The following is a 19,174-nucleotide window of genomic DNA, read 5'->3' on the forward strand; positions in this document are numbered from 1 at the left end:
GGCTCTGAGCAGGGAGTCTGGACACAGTTCAGAATATACTGAATTCTGTTTAAGCCAGGTGGCTACAAAATAGAAATTGCAGCACCTGGTTTTACAGGTGATTTGAAGAGCACTGCAGAGAATTTATGTATCTGATTAACTTTGAGAACATCAATAGTATTTTCAAGGCAATGCAGATTACTTGTTCTTAAAGTACGAAGATTCCCAATATCAAAGCCTAGAATTGTGACTGGTGTTATTTGTTAATAGATAGGATTTAAAAGATTCAGTTTATCTTTTTAGCCAAGTTACAGACTTGCAATAAGGACAGAAGGAATGATTGAGAACCTTGTCAAAAATCTGAGTAGTGAACATGAGGAGCTTCAGATGCATTGTGCAAGTGCCATATTTAAGGTAATTGTATTATTATAATCAGTAGATCACAGCCAGGATTAGCCCTTTGGTTTTATGTGGTTGTCATTTTTAATATTTCTTAGTTTTACTAGTTCTCTAATGTGTAAGAAATTACTTCATGAAAATGTTGATGGTCTTTGGATAAATCTTATTAGAATATTTTAGCTGCATATTTAATACTGTAATTAAGTTTGTACTTGCTGTTCTTGTGTGCAAGCCCTGAATTGCACAGGTAACCAACAGAGAGAGGCGAGGTGTACTGTGCAAAGAGCTACTTTGGGTTTTTATGTTTGTTTGCCGACAAGGTGGACAATGTGACAGTATAAGCACTGCTGCATATACAGCAATGGTTTACTGTCTACCTCTGAGTTGTTAGCATATTCAGATACTTTAATAAAATACTTACGTTTTCTTCTGTATTAGCTTTTACTAGTTATAACATAATACACCTAGCTTTTGAAGACATAATTTTGCACATTTTGCATTGTACATATGTTTAATTTTTTTGTATAGTGTGCAGAAGATAAGGAAACACGTGACCTTGTTAGACAGCACGGAGGTCTACAACCATTATCTGTTCTGCTTGGTAACTCTGAAAACAAACAACTTTTAGCAGCTGTGACAGGAGCAATCTGGAAATGCGCAATCAGTGGAGAAAATGTGTCAAAGTAACAATTTAATTTTACAAACATATATTGCATTATCATGTTTTGATTTTATGGGCCTCTATTTAATTTTCAAAATTGTTGTGCCGTAATTCTTCAAAAACATACTTTATAATCGGTTGGGCTTTCAACTTAGGTTTTACAGTACTTAAAAAATTGTCACTTTACCTCATCAGGATACAGTGGAGACAGCGTTAAGTTCCTAGAGTCTTAAGAGTCAGTGGGGACAATTGGTGCCTCTAAAGAATAGTTAAGATGTAGGGCGCTGAATCAGGAGGTGTACTAGCACATACTAAACATTTGACTCATGGGCATATCTGATATCCCCACTCCTTTCTGTAGCTTACAAACTGGAATCACTGCTGCATGGTAGAGAGTTAGCACACTTAGCTTTAATGTTTTATGTCAAGAGAGGTGGAGACCAAATTATCTCATTCTAGGGTAGATATCTGATACACATTAGGTCCACCTACTTCAGCAATATACTGCAATCTAGGATAATTAGCGTAGATGCCTCTCTCCTTGACTATACAGGGGGCTCAGAAAAGTAGCTTAGTCTGGACACCCAGCTTCTAATTGTGTGGAATTAACTGGTGAGAGTACCATAGGTACTACAACCTCTTAGTATCAGGATCCTGAGTGATTAGCTGAGAATGTGACAGCAGGCATTAGCATCCTCCACCTTTCATGAAACAGCTTAATGACTGAGAATAATTGACCCCCTCATCTAGAATTCAGTTATCAGATTCATGCACCTTACCTCAAAAAAAAAATAATCCTGGAGTCTGTGCTAGGTTTCCTGCTGAACTTAGGCTGCTCTGTGCAGAGGAATGTAAGATTCAGAGGCTGGAAGGAGTATAAGTAAGAGGTAACCGCTTCCTGCAGCCCTAATTTTAGTGTACTTTGCTAGACAAGCAGATATGCTGGATAAAAATCAGAAAGAATTCCAGTAATAAGGGCTTATAGTCTGGCTTTTACTGTCCTAAATGAGTTCCCAAACTGCTGGTATACCGAGCTGTGGTCTTTACATACTCCACTGATGTCCTATTGCTTTTTGCATTCTTGATTGCACAGTAACCTGGCTTTTCAGAAGGAAATCCTTCTTTTCTGTGGGCTTTGGGTATCTGCACAGAGGCATCCTGTTTCTGGATCAGTCAGTGACGAGATGGACTGAATGGCGCACTCTATACTACTGAACAGGGCCAAACCTTTCAGGTTCAGGCACTGTGTTTTGATTATCCATCCTGTTTAACTGCTAGCACAGTCCTTTACACAGTTCGGCCTGTGCCAGCAAGCGCTCTCCCAGACAATGCCCAGACACTCCTTAGGAGCAGTGCAGGCAACAGATTGTTCCTATTAGCAGAATGGGTGAGCCCACCCTGAATTGTGAGGATAAGAGACTTCAGCCATGTGGATGCTATGTTGTACTTCTTGTCCTCAGGCCTAGAGAATGAGCCCTTGCCTGTTTTATTTATTAGTATAGCTGTAGCCAGTAATTCTGTCCAAATGCAAACAGATTTTTGCTGGGCTACTCACATGTCTTTGGCAAGTGCTTGATGCTCCATGAAGGTTACTAGCCAGGCGCAGCTCCAGGCTTGAGCTGAATTCATGTATTATTCAGTGCTGAGTCTGAAGCAGTAAACCCTATCCAAACTGAAGGTGGGAGGGCACTACGGAACAGGGAGAGAGGATAATGTGAAAACATGTGAGGAGATCTGGAGGGATGAGCTTGAGTCTGGCATGAGGGTAAAGCTAAAAGACCCTGCTGGTTCCTGTAGGGCCGCTTACCTTTGAACTACTCCACGGTGTTTCCTATACCTGAAGTACATTGCTGAGATGTTGTACTGACTCAGCAACGAGCTGATACAGGTGTCTGGACGCGACTAGCTCAGATTCCAGTTTGCGTGCAAGCGGCCTTACTTCTTCTGGACACAAGATGGCCCGAGCCAACAGCTTTGTCAGAGTGTAGCCAGCCCGTTGCAGAGCCAGCTTATATAGTTCTATCTGTGAAGCAGTTGATAGGCAACACAGATAAAGTAGCCAGAGAAAATCAGGGGGGGCTTAAAATTATTTGCTTGCTTTATTGCTCTTTTTTCATGCTGTTGATGGTTTCTTTTGAAAAAAAAATAATATTGTAGGGATACTTCCAAATTATAGGGAACAAAGAGAGGAAGATTCCTCTTTAAGCAAAAGCTTGAATGATGAAAAATGAAAGTTCCTCATTTCTCAGTTATTTTAATTGTTATACTGATAAACCAGCTTGGGAAGTTTTAACTTTTATTGAAACAGTTCTAGTTTTGCCATCAAAATCTCAAAAATACTAATTTCTTTTGTATGAAAGAAAAGGCACATGTACAACTGATTCCCGGAAAATACAGAGTATTTGTAGCTCAAGTAGACACTTCCAGAAGCTAGGGACTGCGGGGAAAACACAAATGAGAACTCTGTACTCTTTAGGGGAGGAACTATGTGTATTTACATAAAGCTATAAATCAAAGCATAACCATTAGATAATATGCAGGTTACATCTAGCTTGATACACCAAGTAGAATTGTCAAGTTGTATCACAGAAAATGTATGAAACAAAGATACACTATTTGTTAAGTATCTTCCAAGTTCTGAACAAAACAAACTTGGAAGATTACCCCAGTACTGAGCAATAAAGTCCTGTTCTGAAAGATGAATTTCTGAGGTCTAGCATGCACCTGTTTGTAGAATAGGTTGTTCAGGATTTTTAAAACATATTTCTGATTTTCAGTACCAAAAGTGCTATGAAGAATGAGGGAAGTATTAATAATAGCAGTCAACTCAAATTTCTGTCCACTGATTTCTTAGTTTCAAAATGGAATCTAACACAGTAAATAGAAGTGTACTAGAACTGTAGGTCTGACCTTATGAAAATGTAGGTATTAGGCCTGAACTAAGTGTAGAACTGGTCAGGGCAAACTCTCTAAAGGCTGACATTTAGTGAAAAGTAAGGGTGATCCTTTGGTCCAAAGAGGTGGAGGGGGGTCTAACACACTACTACTCCAGCTATTGCTAGCATGGCAGGAAAAAGTGCTGGAAGTTAGGATGCCACAGTACTTGCCAGTCTTCCAGTATGTTTTCAACTATTTATTGATGTTGCATGAACATGTCAAGTTTTAAAAACCCCACAAACTACTCTGCAGATTTAGATAGCTAAATTAGACAAATGTATATAAAGGTAGAGTAAGAAATCATGCTGTATGTCACACTTTCAAGAATTCATTGGAATGGTTTACCTGTACTGTGATTTCTTCAACAAAATAATTTACATACATAAATTAAACATTGTACTTAAATTATAATGATACTTTAATTATAAAACTTATCACAGTAACATACTGAAACTAACAACTTTGGGTTTATTGCTGTCCTTTAGATTTCGGGAATATAAAACTGTAGAAGCTTTGGTAGGGCTGCTTACTGATCAGCCTGAAGAAGTCCTTGTAAATATCGTTGGAGCACTGGGAGAATGTTGCCAAGAGCCAATAAATCGAAGCATTATCCGTAAATGTGGTGGAATACCACCTCTAGTGAAGTACCTTACTGGAACTGATCAGGCACTACTTGTGAATGTCACCAAAGCAGTGGGAGCTTGTGCAACAGAACCTGAAAATATGATGTAAGCTATTCATATTCATAGCATTTTAGATTGGAAAAAAAGATTTTTTTAGTAAATCTGGCATAAATACAGTCAATTTTAATCTGACTTAAAAGGATATTTTACCTTTTGTTTTCTACAGGGCTTTATGGGTTAGTTACTTCCTACTGTAAAATGTCCTAAATAAATAAGTATTTTTAAAAATCATGAATTAAATACATAGAATGTAAAGATTTTGCATTTTAGGGAAAATCAGATAAACCTTTAGTAAATTGCTTTTATTAAAGTTAAAACTGAAAGTTACAGAGCATCATTTTAAAGTGCTGCATGATAGGTATCTCTTTTGCCTTCTCCTTTTACAAATGTTCTCAAATCATAAATAATAGACTAAGTTAGAGAAAGTAATTCTAAAAAGAAAGGTACATATTTACAGTCATGAAAAATAATTTGAAAATTAGGAGTATTATTTGTATTTTCTCTGGTTTGTCCCTCTTCATCATTCCTTCTATGAACTCAGACTTTTTTTGGACCTTTTTCTCCCCTATTCCTTTGCAAAACCAAAGAAAAAGACTCTTTTTACAGCTGCTCTCTTTGATTTTGTGACGTAGGTTTGTACAACTTACAAAGATCCTTGAGTTTTATGATTAAGTGTTCCAGTTAAATGTTGAGGTCGGTATTTGCTGTGCTTACTGTGCTGTTCTCTTACAGGGATATTTACCTCAAGATTCTCAGCATATTTCCCTCCTTATGTATAAGGAAGGTCAGAAAGAGAGTTTTATTAAGCTCCTCCTGTTCTGATTTGCATAATTCACTTGATATTCATATAGCAGTGCAGGGAATTCTTTTCCTGAATAGGGCTTTTGTTTTCATGCTTTGGCTGTCACCCAGTGGCAAAAGGCTAGATGGTACACAACTGTAAACATGGGTTGTATGAACAGTTAGTAATGTAGCATAAAAGTATAAATAAATGAAATAATTTTCACGACATATCTCACTAAAAATCAGACTTTAGAGTAATGTATTAAGCTAACATAATTAACATTGGACATCAACTGTTAAATTTAAATGCCAATACGTACAAATTGATATTTATAAAACCTCAGACATACTCCAGTACTCAGGACTGTCACTTGTAACAGCCAGCATGGATAGCTTCATAGTGGAATATGGTCAGTATAAGCACAAAACATAACACAAGTTGCTGCTAAAATTGTGATAAAGTCCATCTTGTTTCTAAGAAGGAGAGAATACAGGTTGTTTGGGAAAAAATTGTATAGAGTTTGCAGAGTGGAGAAAGGAATAAAATGTCTAATTTGTTTCATATAAAAATATTCTCTATTGAAGGTTCTCAACTTTTAAAATGTTTTTAAAATATTTAAAAATATTAACAAATAAGCAAGATCTTAGATCAAGTAGAATATACTTTTTAATATTACAAAAGAACTGTTACACAGAAATTATTATTATTAGTAAGGCTGACATGTACATGATGTGTTGTGCTAGTTAGACTCGTAGAAGAGATAATGCTGCTGTCTTTTCTCAAGGCACGATTCATCCAGGTGTGGATAAATTTGATATAATCCAGCAAAATATTTAAAAACAATGCTGAGTTAAAACATTGACACCTGTGCAACCATTTACATTTAAATGATTTGCTTGGTTGAGTGTTCTGCCTCTCACAGGGTTAAGAGCACTTAAGAGCACCACCCACCCGCGAAAAGAAAAGGGACATCCATTCCTCTCCTTTCTCCTCCTCTCAGAGCTGTACAGCAGGAACTGAAATTGTAGGTTGTCATCCAGATTGCTCTTCTCCTTTTTGGGAAGAGTAAGTCACCCAGTAGTATCACTTCATTCCATTTACAGAATTTGGGACTAAAACACTAAGTAGCCTTGTTCAAAACTACTGTGGAGTTCATTCTTTTTCTGTTATCATTTTCTGAAGTTCTTAACCAAAAAGACACATCCTAACAAGGATGTGGAGATGTGCCAAGATTGTCTTCTAGAAAGAAGGAAAAGCAAAGCCACTTGTAGCTTCAAGGTAGTAGAAGTAGTGACGAAAGCTTCCCACTGAAGCTTGATACTTAGCTGTTTCTGCTCTTCCTGGTTCACCTGCCTGGATCCCTATTACATTCCTTATTTCTTAATCACTTACTCCTCCAAATGGCTTGACAGGTTCTAGGAGACCAGTTCTTTTCTGCTAATAGCTTTTCTTCTGACAAATTTGGCTGGCAGGTCTTGAGGCTTGTTTTCTTTGTCATCTGGTACAGACAAGCACTGTTTAAAGAGTTACTTGGTTAGTTTGGCACTACAGAAACTTGAAAAACTATGATGATTTTTCTGGATTCTGCTATCGTTGACTTTCATATATACTGGACACCCAGAAAAAACCAAGAAAATTGAAAGGGAGTGTCAAGCCCTCATAAGGACTGAGAATTTTCAGATATATTCTCACATTTCATTAGCTGCATGTGTGTTTAACAAAGTGTGGCTTAGAGACTAAATATTCAGTTGAGCAGTCTTCTATTTTGAATGTGGTTATACTTGCAGCAGGTATGTGGAAACCATACAGGCTGAGAAAGATTCAAGAATATGTAATGAAGAGGATGGAATTAATATAAGGAAAAAATATTATTATGTATTATAAAAAAGAGTGTGTTCTGCTGCAGTGCAGTAAACATCTGAGGGAAATATTGTATGTTTATCATACGTTCTATTGAGGAAGCCTGCACTGACAGAGACTAGTAGATCAGCATAGGTAAATCTACAGTTTCTATATGTCTTTTATATATTTTATCTCTTCTGTGTTTCCTAGTTGACACTTCACCTTCTACAACTACTGAGCAGAAGGTACAAGTGTTACTTTCCTGCACTGAACCTTTACTTGAAGGCAACTTCAAGCAATTAAGTGATTCTTATTGACTCTATTGAGCTATGTAAAATAAAGAACCACAGCCAGCTTCTCCCACAGCAAAAAAATAGTTGACTTATCTTAAAAAAAAGCACAACTATGTGACAGAACGTCTTTACTATTATGTGGACAGCATGATGCTGTTCTACATATTCAGTCTGCCACATGGCCACTGACAAGAGATGCTGCTCCATATCTTTTATGTATATTCGTCTTTTTCAGGAACTTTTTTCAAGTTACTCTTTTTCTCTTACTGAAAAACAGAGGACTAGTGCTTATTCTTTTAACTGCCACTAGATTTTCATTTGCCCTTTCCATTTGAAAACCCATACACTTCATCTCTAACATTCAGACTGAGGGTTTAGAATCTTATAAACTAAAATGTACAATTATTTTAGCCAAACAGATGGAGTTTGAGTCATTGGTACATAATATTATTTATCAAAGCAGTCCACAGAAACTAGTGAAGGTTTTAAGAAACATGCTAAATTGTGGTTTCAAAAAAGACAAGATTACATTCTGCCAGAATTAAACTCTGTAATCTTACCAGTGAGCACAACACAGAGTCAGTATAACTTTGTTTATTTACATTTGTATTTGTGGTCTAAATTGGCAGGCAATTAAACTAGAGTTCTCAAAAGTTCTGGCAAATAACACTGTAGCAGAGAAAGATGATAGATATGACAAACAGATGTCTAGGCTGTGTGTGTGTGTGTGTAAGAAATTCATGTCAAAGTTTCTACTGGAAATGTTCAATATCAAGTTTGAATTTGAAAGAGAAGTACTATTTCAGATTAACAGCTTTGCTAGTTTCAGATACATGTAAAAAAGCAGACCATATTTCTAGACCTGCAACCCATGTCTTGCACAGACATCTCATGATGTTCAGTGACGTCATGATATGAAGGTTCTTAAATAACATGAGAAGTCTTTATTATAACAACTGTTGACTGTAAACAGCCACAGAATTCATTCAAAAAAATTATCACCTTAAAATTATCTGCACTGGTCAAATAGCAAATACCAATTCACTGCAACCTAGACATTCCAGTAACTTCTGAATGGGTTTAATTTCATTAAAATTATTTGTCCTTAAGACATGTTCTATAGACACCATACATCAGCTGTTCTGTGGATGAAACCAGGAAGATGTTTTGCTCATACACATTGCAGTTGCCTTTTTGTAGGAGTGATGTCGGCTTCATACCCCTTCATCTCTGCTCTAATCATGACTGGCCTGCACAGGATGGGAACACCTCTTAACTCCAGCTATTTCTTTTGGTTGTTTTGGGGAACAGAATAATCTAAACCTTGTTCTAAATTGTATGAGTGATCAAATAAGAACAGTTGACAACAACGCACAGGGCTTTGATCAGGAGAGGTGGCCACTGGCCATCTTGGTCCAGGTCTGTTGTGAGATGCCTCTGCTGTATTAAGGTATAGAGCCACAGTGGTTCAGAATCAAGGCTTTTGCTTCTGAACTCTGCATATTTACATATTGTTATGGACTTACAGTGAAGCACCAGATGGCAATTACCTATAATAAAGTTTACATTTCTATTTTGAGTGACTTTTATGCCTGTTAAGATTTTGATTATTAATAATGTTCTGTACATTACACATATGCAGTTCAGCTATTCTTTAAAAGCAGTTAAATATTTGAGCTTTTAAATGTTAAATATTAAGATCTTTTATATAAACTAGATAGCATATTATTTCAGCTTTTATGAGATTCCCTTCAGCTTTCAAAGAAAATACTCTGTATCTTTATTAAAATACCTGTCCTTTAACAGTCCCATGAGTGGTTGCTTAATCCAGATTTAACTGTAGTTTAATTTTATCATCATAATGTCAACAAGTTACTATAAAATATATCGTTGAAGTGACTGTAACCACAGAGTGACTAATGTGCTAACTATGGATGAATACAGAATTGAAAGCTAACCAAAAAAAATATTAACGTATATTTCCTTGTATTTACTGTGGTAACTAGCTGTATTACAGCATCCTGCTAATAATGTTATAAATTTGGGGAAGAAAATTAGATACAGAAGCAAATCAGAATATTGTTTAGCATTATGCCATCAGAGATGAAATTTTCAAGATTACAGGTCTATTTTCCCATCTCATTCTCTGTTTATTTGTAAAGAAATCTAAGTGTGTATTTTTGTCCACTTTAAAAAGGCATTTTCACATAGTAAGGAAACTAATGTCTAAGCACTTTATAGAGGAAACATTTTTCAGGGCCATATATTTTAGTGTTCACTTTGTTTTTATAGCAGATATGCTCATTTAACACCCATTGTCTTCATCTGTTATATTGTGCAGTGAAACCATGGAAAGATAAAAAATTGAACTCTTTAGCAATGCTTTCTTAATTGGCAAATATATGTTCTTGGTAAGATGAAAATAAAAGGGTTTGTGCCTGTATGGTAATTACACAATAATTCCTCTAGTATGAGAATATAAGAGCATCCTTTCTGTATGTAGAGTTCTTTTCATTTGAGTTAATCTAGTGTAACTGAGAGAAAGCAGTAATCAGCGATGAACAATGTAATTTGGAGATTGGTTTATTTAGTCCATGCTGGTTTTTAGTTTGATTTTGTCCACGTTGAATAGGTGGAGGACTATTGCTTTCAGATATTCTGAGGTGTTCTGTTGAGTCTAAGACAACGGTCTTTCTTGTCTTCAAGCAAAAGGCAAAAGTCTCCTTTAGAAAATGAACTATAGAGTGAGGGTAGCTTACCTTGAAAAGCTGAAGAGAAGGCAAGAAAACTGAAAAGAAAATGAAAGTAAACTTCAAATTGAGAAGGAGGCTCTCAAAAAAATAGAAAGGAAAAATAAATCAGCCTAGAGGTTGGGGTTTTTTAAGTGTGGTGTAAAAATCTGAGCTCAGTGTTTGGCTTCTATCTCTTGGTTTTTATATACTGGTTGGAGATGGGTCATTTGTATGTAGCGCCTCTTGGGAGGAAGTACCTTGTGTTGGTAAACGGTCAGTACTCCGCTTGACTGGAAGAAAGATTCATGGATTCTTTTTTAATTAATTCCAATACAGGAAAAAATTCCTTGTGCTTTCTGACAGGAAAGTAATGTTAAAATTGCTTAAAAGTGTTCAGGGTTTGGAGGGTTTTAAAAGCTTGTTTTGAAGCTTTTACTTAAGTCATCCTTACTATGTGAATATATATCTGTAATTGTGTAGTTTGTGATCATGCTGTTTTATTTTGTTGTGTTAGAACTTCTGAACTTGTCCTTTGATGATTTTCTTGGAGTTGAATTGTAGTTGAGTATGTAAAATAAGCTGTATTAAAACTAGCAATTCTTTAAAATCTTGGTGCCTTAACCATAGCTTTGTGCAAAAAGTATTATTTTGAAAAACATAGTTGTTTAACCAGTTTGCATAAAAACGTTATGAATAAGATCCTTGGTTATTTTAGACAGAGTTAATGTACTTTATTATTTTTTCTGCTTCAAATGATAGGATTACATACAAAGCTGATTTTATAATTAGTTTAAACATTTCCTGGCAAACCTACATATAGTGAACACAAATTAGGTGTTTTATCTGATGTTTTTAAGCCCAATCTGTATTTAAATTTATCTTGTAGACTCATTTTATACAATTGAAACTTTACTTTTGAGATTACACAGTTAGACAAGGTGTACTTACTTTTGTTTATCTTCAGCTCATTTGCTTGGGATTTAACATATCTTTTTGAAAATAGGCATGTTTGTAAAGGCTGTTAAGTTTTGTTTGACCTTCCTTTCCATTTAAGGTATTCACTGGACCCTAATGTGAAGTTATGATCCCCAAGCCAGATTGATTTTTAAACATAACACAGATTGTGTAGAGATGATTCTGATGATAATTCATTTCCAGCTAGTCATGAAGATACTTTGATTATGGTGTGTTTAAGTAATTGTAACATAGTGTTCAGTGTTAGTCTTGTTGGTAAGGAACACGTGGGAAACAAGTTACACATTATTCGTTCCCAACAAAGGATGCACTGTGGTGTGACCATTTTAATTTCTAATGCTAGATTAGAAACATAGTATTTTAAAATATGTCATAGAGTAAGGTAAATACATTAACCATAGACTGAATAAAAGGTTAAGTACATAGTTTGGGCATAAATATTTGTTTTGGAAAGTATTTGTTACTATATGAAAGAAGCCAGTATGCTTGAATTCAGATTTTACTTTGCATGCAGATCGTTAAAAAGTCACATGCTTGTTTTCACATTTATATGAGTTCTGGTTATAATGTAGTTTACCTTACTTTATCTTCTATAAGAATTTTGATGATAGTGCTGAGAAAAAGGTAAATGACATTAATGAGATTTAGTTAGAAAACATACTCTGTCTTTACATCATTTGTTCACACCCATCTCCTATAGTACGCAGTTTACTGAATAAATTGATGGAGATTAGCTGACAATAAACCACAAGCACTTACATAAAGCAAAACAGTATGTTAAAGAAAATCATACCAATATTTCTTAAAGCAGTGCTCCAAACAAACTGATATAATTTAAAATTGTCTACTCCATAATTAATTATCTCTTTTATTGGTCTGTGTCTGCAATAGGATAATTGACCGTCTAGATGGAGTTCGTTTATTATGGTCACTGTTGAAAAATCCTAATCCAGATGTTCAAGCAAGTGCAGCTTGGGCTATTTGTCCTTGCATTGAAAATGCTAAGGTAAGAAAGAATTTAAAGTAAATATTTTTGTTATATATATATATCATATATAATTTTTGTATTTGTGTGATTTCCAGAAATACTTTGCCATTTGCTACTTACACTCACTTAATTTCATTCAGTTAACTGCTAAAACCATGTTGTATTCACTTTTCAAAAGTGAATAGTCCTTCATCTAGCACTCATTATAGCATTCTGTTTTGCCTTTACAGTGCTTACTGTATTTGGAAAATATATTTTAATAACCTATCGGGTCTTGGACTTACTGTTCTCAAACAAAGCATGCTGAAAATCTGACACTGCTGAAAACAGAAAGCTTCTACTCACAGACTATGAATAGCACAGGTAGTTGTAGTTGTTCTCCGCTATGAGGTACTTCAGCTATGTTCTCAAGAGACCATCATTTGGTTTCAAAGCATTTCAGACTCAGTGCCAATGTAATCCTTAGATTTTCTACTCAGACTGCCAACAACAAGTGCCAGTTGTGAATAGTGGTTGTTGTGCAGGTCAGTTGTGCACAGAAGACTGAGCTATTCATTTATTTCATGTCAGTTTCCAAATAGCGATAAAATGGTGAGTATAAGCTATAAGTCATTTTCAGTGAATTCTTACCTGTGGTGGAATAAATGGGAAAGGTTTTGTTTCTCATTGGAAGTTTCCTAGAAATTTATCCTTTATCCTTGTACAGCAATATCTTCCCTTTCTAATATACCTCCACATTTAATACTTCTGCATCTTCTCTTTACTGTACCACAAATAGATATATCTCTACATATAATACGAGATCATGACTGTAAAAAACGGAAGTTCCTTCAAAGTGCTAGATATCCTTAGCATCCTTTGCAGGCAATGTTTCCTGTTTGAAAATGAGCACTGTATGGTTGCTATTCGTTTATATGGATGGATAGATGTAGATACAGATATATGGATGAAAGTATTGTGAGAATATTTGGTCTTGATTTTTGTAACTTAAGTATTTTCAGTTTCTTTGCAATGATTTCTGCAATGGCAGCTTGCTTGCTATTTTTCAGACATGCTGCTTATTATCTTGCCATCTTTTTTTTTTTTTCTTTTTTTAATGTACACTCTAGTATAATAAAGTTTTTTGTTAGGTGGTGGTGAAGTGTGTGCATGTCTCCTCTGTCAAGATATGACTATACCTGCCTCTCTCTTGAACAATATTGCTGTAGCTGAATATTAAAATATTACTTTATCTCAGTGCTGAGGGAATAATTATTATGTGTAAGACTGCAACCTGTATTGCCAGAATAGAACTTCACATTATTAGACCTTCCACTAAAAGCAGTTCTTCAGAAACTAAGGGGCTAGAGGACAGCTACTGAAATTATAGACTACATGGATTTTTTTCTTGTTTTCTTCCCTGGGTATTTGATGAGCATAAGCTATGTACATCCTTAGTTTAGCTATCCTCCTTTCATCTACCTTGGCTGCCTGCCCAAATGCTAATCTGTGACCCCAGAAAGAGTTCTTTGTGTGAGACTGAGGCAAAGTGGCACACTGAAACAAACCTACCAATAATACCCTTTCCTCTGACACTGAATGGAAAGAATTATGTATAAAGCAGCGATTATAGCCACACTGTGAAAGTGCAGTAACTATTTCTATCTAAACAAAATTTTGGCTTTTTTATTCAAAGTTAGTAGTATTCAACAATTCGATCTTCCAAGAAGCAGTTTGGTTTATGCAGTGCTTGATTCAAAAGCAGTAGTAAGTATATGACTTTAAAAGGATTATGTATGTGCATTCTGGCTTTTCCAAGCCTGTACTTGGGACTGCAAACTATGTTTCAAATAGCTGTAAGCTTGGAATCTGGATTTGTTTTCTTTTTGTGTTCTTTTGTGGAAACTGTAGTGGCTCTCTTCTGCAGTGTGGAGGTTCATAGATGAAATAGAACTTGTTAATATTATCAGAAACAATTTTTTTATAACAATGTAGTGCAGCATCCATTTTTCTGCACAGACATTTCTGTACATCCAACTTAAAGTTTATTTTCTATTATATTTTCAAAATCTTAGAAGCTAATCTATCATACTGATAGGGCTTTCCATGCACTTACTCTCACCGTCATCTGTTTAAGATTGGAAAGTCTACCACTTCTGTTTTACCATTGGGGTATAAGAGTCACAAAAGGTCAGGACTTGAATTCTCCAAAAGTTTAGTGTCAGCCAGTTTTGAGCTTTTAGGTTAACTAGTTTGCCTGCTGTTCAACAGGAAGTTAATTGCAAAGGGAGCAGAATCCCAAGTTCATGTAACCCAAGATTATATATGTCAAAGGTTACATTACAGTAGCTGGTTCAGAGTACTTCCCATAGAATAGAATTGTGTCAGTATGTTATAGCTAAGTAATATTGTTTATTACAGCAGTATGATATATAGGTAAGTGATATTTGGTCTATGACAGATTTAAGACTTTTTAAATAGAGGATATACTACGCCAGTATTAGTACTAAATATTTTTAGCCTTAAGAATTTCTTGTAGAGTGAAGATCTTACGGGTAGGCTGGCAGTGGTATAATTTGGGTGGTAGAACTCTCCCAAGAAAATTTGCACAGCACCTGTGAGTGCTACTTGTGAGTCTTAGACAAATATCTCATGATTTTGTATAAATTAGTTCATACATTTCTTTAAAATATAAGACTTAAAGAGACAAGAATGTAATTTATTCAAAGGAATTATGTTAATAAAACCAGATTCTTATTAATTAGTTCCTTACTTCCAAAAGAAAAAGTTACTACTGCAGGCACATTGGTAATGACAGAGTGTAAGTGCACTGTCCAAAAACCACAAATGATTATGAAAAATGGCTCAGAAAAGTCTGCTCAACTCTGTTGATGTTGGAACGACTATATTTGGTTATGATGCTTCTTTGAAAAACAGTATTTTTGGTGTTCTCCGAATGTATTATCAGCCCCAAACAGAAAAAATTAGAGAAATTCTACAAAGATGTTATTTGGGCTATTATAAAATTCAGCCAAAGGTATTGTGCCAGTAAAAGCAACACTGCCAGCTTGAGTTTGTACAAAAATACCTGTTTCCTCACAGAGCAACATTTAAATAGAATGTCTTGAAATAAAATTAAAAAAAAAAAAAAAAAGAAAAAAAGTTGCAGCGGTTATTTTCCATCCTTATATTTGGTAGAGTTTTGGGTGCAAACATTAAAATAGGAATGGTAATGTCAGGTATTGTCTTTTCCTTTGTCCTTTGCCTGTGCTTGTGTATCAGCTTTGAACTTTCAAATTTTCAGTTTTAGCCTTCGTTACAGCTACAGCTGTAAAGGCTTTCTTAAAGAACTTCAGGAAGCCACCTACCTATAAAGTCTGTCAAAATAATGTAAGTAAACAGTATAAAACTGGTTATTTGAGAAAAGAGAGAAAGTTATTCTGTTTTCTTAAAATGTACTTGTAAAATGACATCTCAACTTCTCTGATAAAGCATGATCTTTTTACCCCCTCCAAGTTACTGCACCCTTTTCAGCTCTGCAGTGGAATTTCATGGGTGTGATGAAGGACAATCAGCCATCTAAAGCTGTCTGTATATTTCCTGCATACTGGGGAAGAGAATGTCCATGCTGACACAAAAAAACCCCAAAATTAAAACTAAACCAAGTTTAAGAGGGAAGGGTCATGAAGTGGGTATGTGTGAAGGTCAAGTAGTCTTCACTTACACAAAAGTATTATATACTGTGGAAGTGAATTCTACTGGAGCCAGCAGTCTGGAGTTAACCTGTGGGTGGAAAATATGCTGCTGATGACCCATGCTATTTAGGATTCTTACACAGATTTTGCTTGTTATGGAAATTTTAATGTAACCATGTGTATAAAACCACAGAAAACATTTCTTTACTAAAAGTAACAAAGAAATGTAATTGAACTTGAAAATTCTTCTGATATTTAACAAATAGTAAAATAACTTGCTGTTTTAAATGAATTAAGATGCTTTGTTTACACATTTTACTAATTTAAAGCTTTAGTTTATAAAGCTCAGTCATGCCCCATAATGCACACTGTTGTTCATTTGTGTTATATTTTAAAAATTTTACTTAAGTAGTAACTATATTTTTGCTTACGTACCATTCTTTGGTTAAGCCTATAATGTCAAAATTCCCTACTTGAGTATGTACAGCATTTTCCAGTTTCTTTGTTTTCCATGCTATGCTTCTTGCAATTCTATACAGAAATCTTGGCAGTTCAAACGTAGTGCTCTTATGGCTCTCTTTCCATTTTCCTATTTGTTTTCTCTAGACATTATCATTTTTAGCATCAATCATACCTACTTCTCTATATTTGATCTCATTTTTATGCAGTTTTTAATCCCTGATATCTGAATTTTGACTTTCCAAATTTTTAAGTGTTTGTTGTGAACTGAACTTCAAAAGAATACTGTAAGAGAGAGAAAAAGGAATTTTTGGCTTGCCTCTCAGGAATTCCAGAGCACCAGGGTACTTGGAGATTTAGGAAGTCTGGGAAGCCCGACCTGGCTTGGTGAATCAATAGCTGGCTGCCATGTTTGCCAGGGTACAGGCAGAACCAGCCTATCCAATGATTCTTGACACAGGCTGCCTAGAAGTTTAGTGAATAACCTTTCAGGAGTTGTTTGGGCCTCCTGTAGACATGTTACCCTGAAGATCTGAATGAACTGACATAAATTGCCCTGAGGTCCTTTAACGCTGACAAATCCAGTAGGGTCCTGTTCCTGTAAAACACATAACCTGAAAGCTGAGAAGCAAAGGGAAACTAAGAGTGTAACTCCTGTCTCCCTCACTGGGGAGCCTCAGGTCCTAAGTTCCATGCAAAGCAGCTGCCTGAGAGCTTGGAGACCGTAAGAAGCCAAAAAGCTTAGGAGCTCCTGGAGACCTGGCTTTCCAGCTGTTTGGCAGCCCATCAGGCAAGGAGTCAGGGATTCTATGAAAACCAGAAGCCAAGCAACCTGGCAGGCTACTCACCAGCCATCTGGCTGACAAGAGTAAAGATGAAGAGGCACGTTGGTAATGTAGCCTGCCTTTCTGCCTGGTTTCTGTCAAAACTTTTCAAGAAGTAGTTGTGTTCTTATGGAAGGTTTTGGTTCCGTTCCATTAGCATTTTCTGATAGAATACGGTTCCACTGGAAAATATTTGACCAGCTTTCCTTGTAACTTAGTTTATAATAGCTACACATGCTAGTCAACAGCTTGTCATGTAGCTTTTAAATTAGGCTTGCTGATTAGATTTTTTAAATCTATAAAAAGTTTAAACCCCACCTTCCTCACAGCTTTTCTTTTTCATCTCTTCTTTGTTTTTCCTTCTTGTCCATCTCACTTTTTTCCTGTCTTTACCCTCTCACTTGCCACATGGGACCTCCATAGATTTTAAGGCAAGAAAAGAGTATGGAAATCATTGTGTCTCATTTGCTGCATAACATGAATCAGAAAATTTCAAGCAATCATTTTATCTAGCACAGAAGCTTTTGACAGAACTATAACAGATTTTATACTTCATACTTGTTCTGATTCTCAGTTGTCTGCAATGGTAAGTGGTACAATGTGATATGATTGCCTTCTGGTATACCACTCTAATTTATGGAACCAAGCCAGAGTTGTAAAGATGCAAACAATAATTGTTATAACAGTTTATTAGTTTCTGTTCTCACTGCATTGATTGTTTACCTAGACTGTCCTCAGAATATTCCAATATTGCTGTCTTGCATCTCTACAGTATTAAACTACATATTAGTGATGACTATCTCATAAACATTAATAATTATAAAAAGTTTGCCTAGACACTTACTTGGATTCAATTCCATCCAAACCCAATGGAAACAATGTTTACTTTTCCCAGTTATTCTATGTTATCTGTTTCTCACACTTCTGTTATAAAAATGCTTTTCAAAATAATCTAAAGCAAATCATGATGTTTTCTTTGACTGTGGCCTCAAAGGACTCTGATGATAGTAGTTTTGCTGCTTTGAAAAATATGAGGATTTTGGCATTTACTCAGGACTGAACATCAGTGAGAGTGGTGAGGAGGGGGAGGAAGAGTAGGTGTAGTCCGCCAGACTGAAAAAATAAGAACACTAGACAAAAGGACTACTAGAAGCTGCATGAGTGACTATGTAGACTTCCCCCCCAACACACACACAGTCTTTTAGAGAACATGCATTGCATGCTTTTTTGGTCTTTACGTTTGACTAATGGACTTTGCTTTTGTTTCTTGAAACTATCAATAGCAAGATGCTTGCCAAGTGTTTAACTGTGCATTGATCAATCCCTGAAGAGCCAGGAGTAATAAATTCTGCTCTTCCAGGCTACAGAGTAGCATTGGAGCCATGTTAAAGCTACTCTGCTTTGCTGCTGTGGCTTTAGCTGCTTCAGTGAGGTAAAGAGGACAGGAAAATCCATGCTGATTGTCTGCTGTTTTTTTCCTAGTGCATTACATCTTCCCAACACAGAAGAAAAGTTGTGAGATGTAGTGAAGTAGTCTCATCTGAACAGGATGTTTCTTTGTCTGTTCTGCTACAATGGAAGCCTCCACAGCTGTATAGACAGGAATAAAATTAGCCTTTATATATATAAAGTATTTTGAGTAATATTACCTCTGAGTTCTTTAATAAGAAAAGTGAATAGAAACTTCATTATATAAACTGTGTGTTTTCCCTTTTCACTGAACGGCTATAATACAGAAATTTATCTGTTGCATTTCTTTATATTGAATTCTGAATTGGGTTGTGCATTATGCTAAGTTATTTGGTTGGCAATAGGAGATGGAAATGGACAGCTTCCTTCATTAAAGAAAAGGTAAAGATGACTCTTGATAACTAAAGTTTATTTGCACAGCCATACCATCACTTTCTTGGGCAAAAGCAATTCAATTTGACAAATTAGCTTTGA

General features: G+C 35.7%; 1 protein-coding gene across 1 annotated transcript in view; it reads left to right on the forward strand.

Moving 5' to 3' along the window:
* The window catches only part of ODAD2 (outer dynein arm docking complex subunit 2), an 87,249-nt gene that overhangs the window by 34,411 nt on the left and 33,664 nt on the right, over nucleotides 1-19,174 (forward strand). Inside the window, exons 14-17 of the mRNA XM_037387390.1 lie at nucleotides 283-393; nucleotides 907-1,061; nucleotides 4,462-4,704; nucleotides 12,177-12,291. Coding sequence (XP_037243287.1) covers nucleotides 283-393; nucleotides 907-1,061; nucleotides 4,462-4,704; nucleotides 12,177-12,291 — 624 coding nt within the window. The remainder of the gene's footprint in view (nucleotides 1-282; nucleotides 394-906; nucleotides 1,062-4,461; nucleotides 4,705-12,176; nucleotides 12,292-19,174) is intronic.

This window comes from Falco rusticolus, chromosome 4 (assembly GCF_015220075.1).
Source record: "Falco rusticolus isolate bFalRus1 chromosome 4, bFalRus1.pri, whole genome shotgun sequence".
Classification (NCBI taxonomy): domain Eukaryota; kingdom Metazoa; phylum Chordata; class Aves; order Falconiformes; family Falconidae; genus Falco; species Falco rusticolus.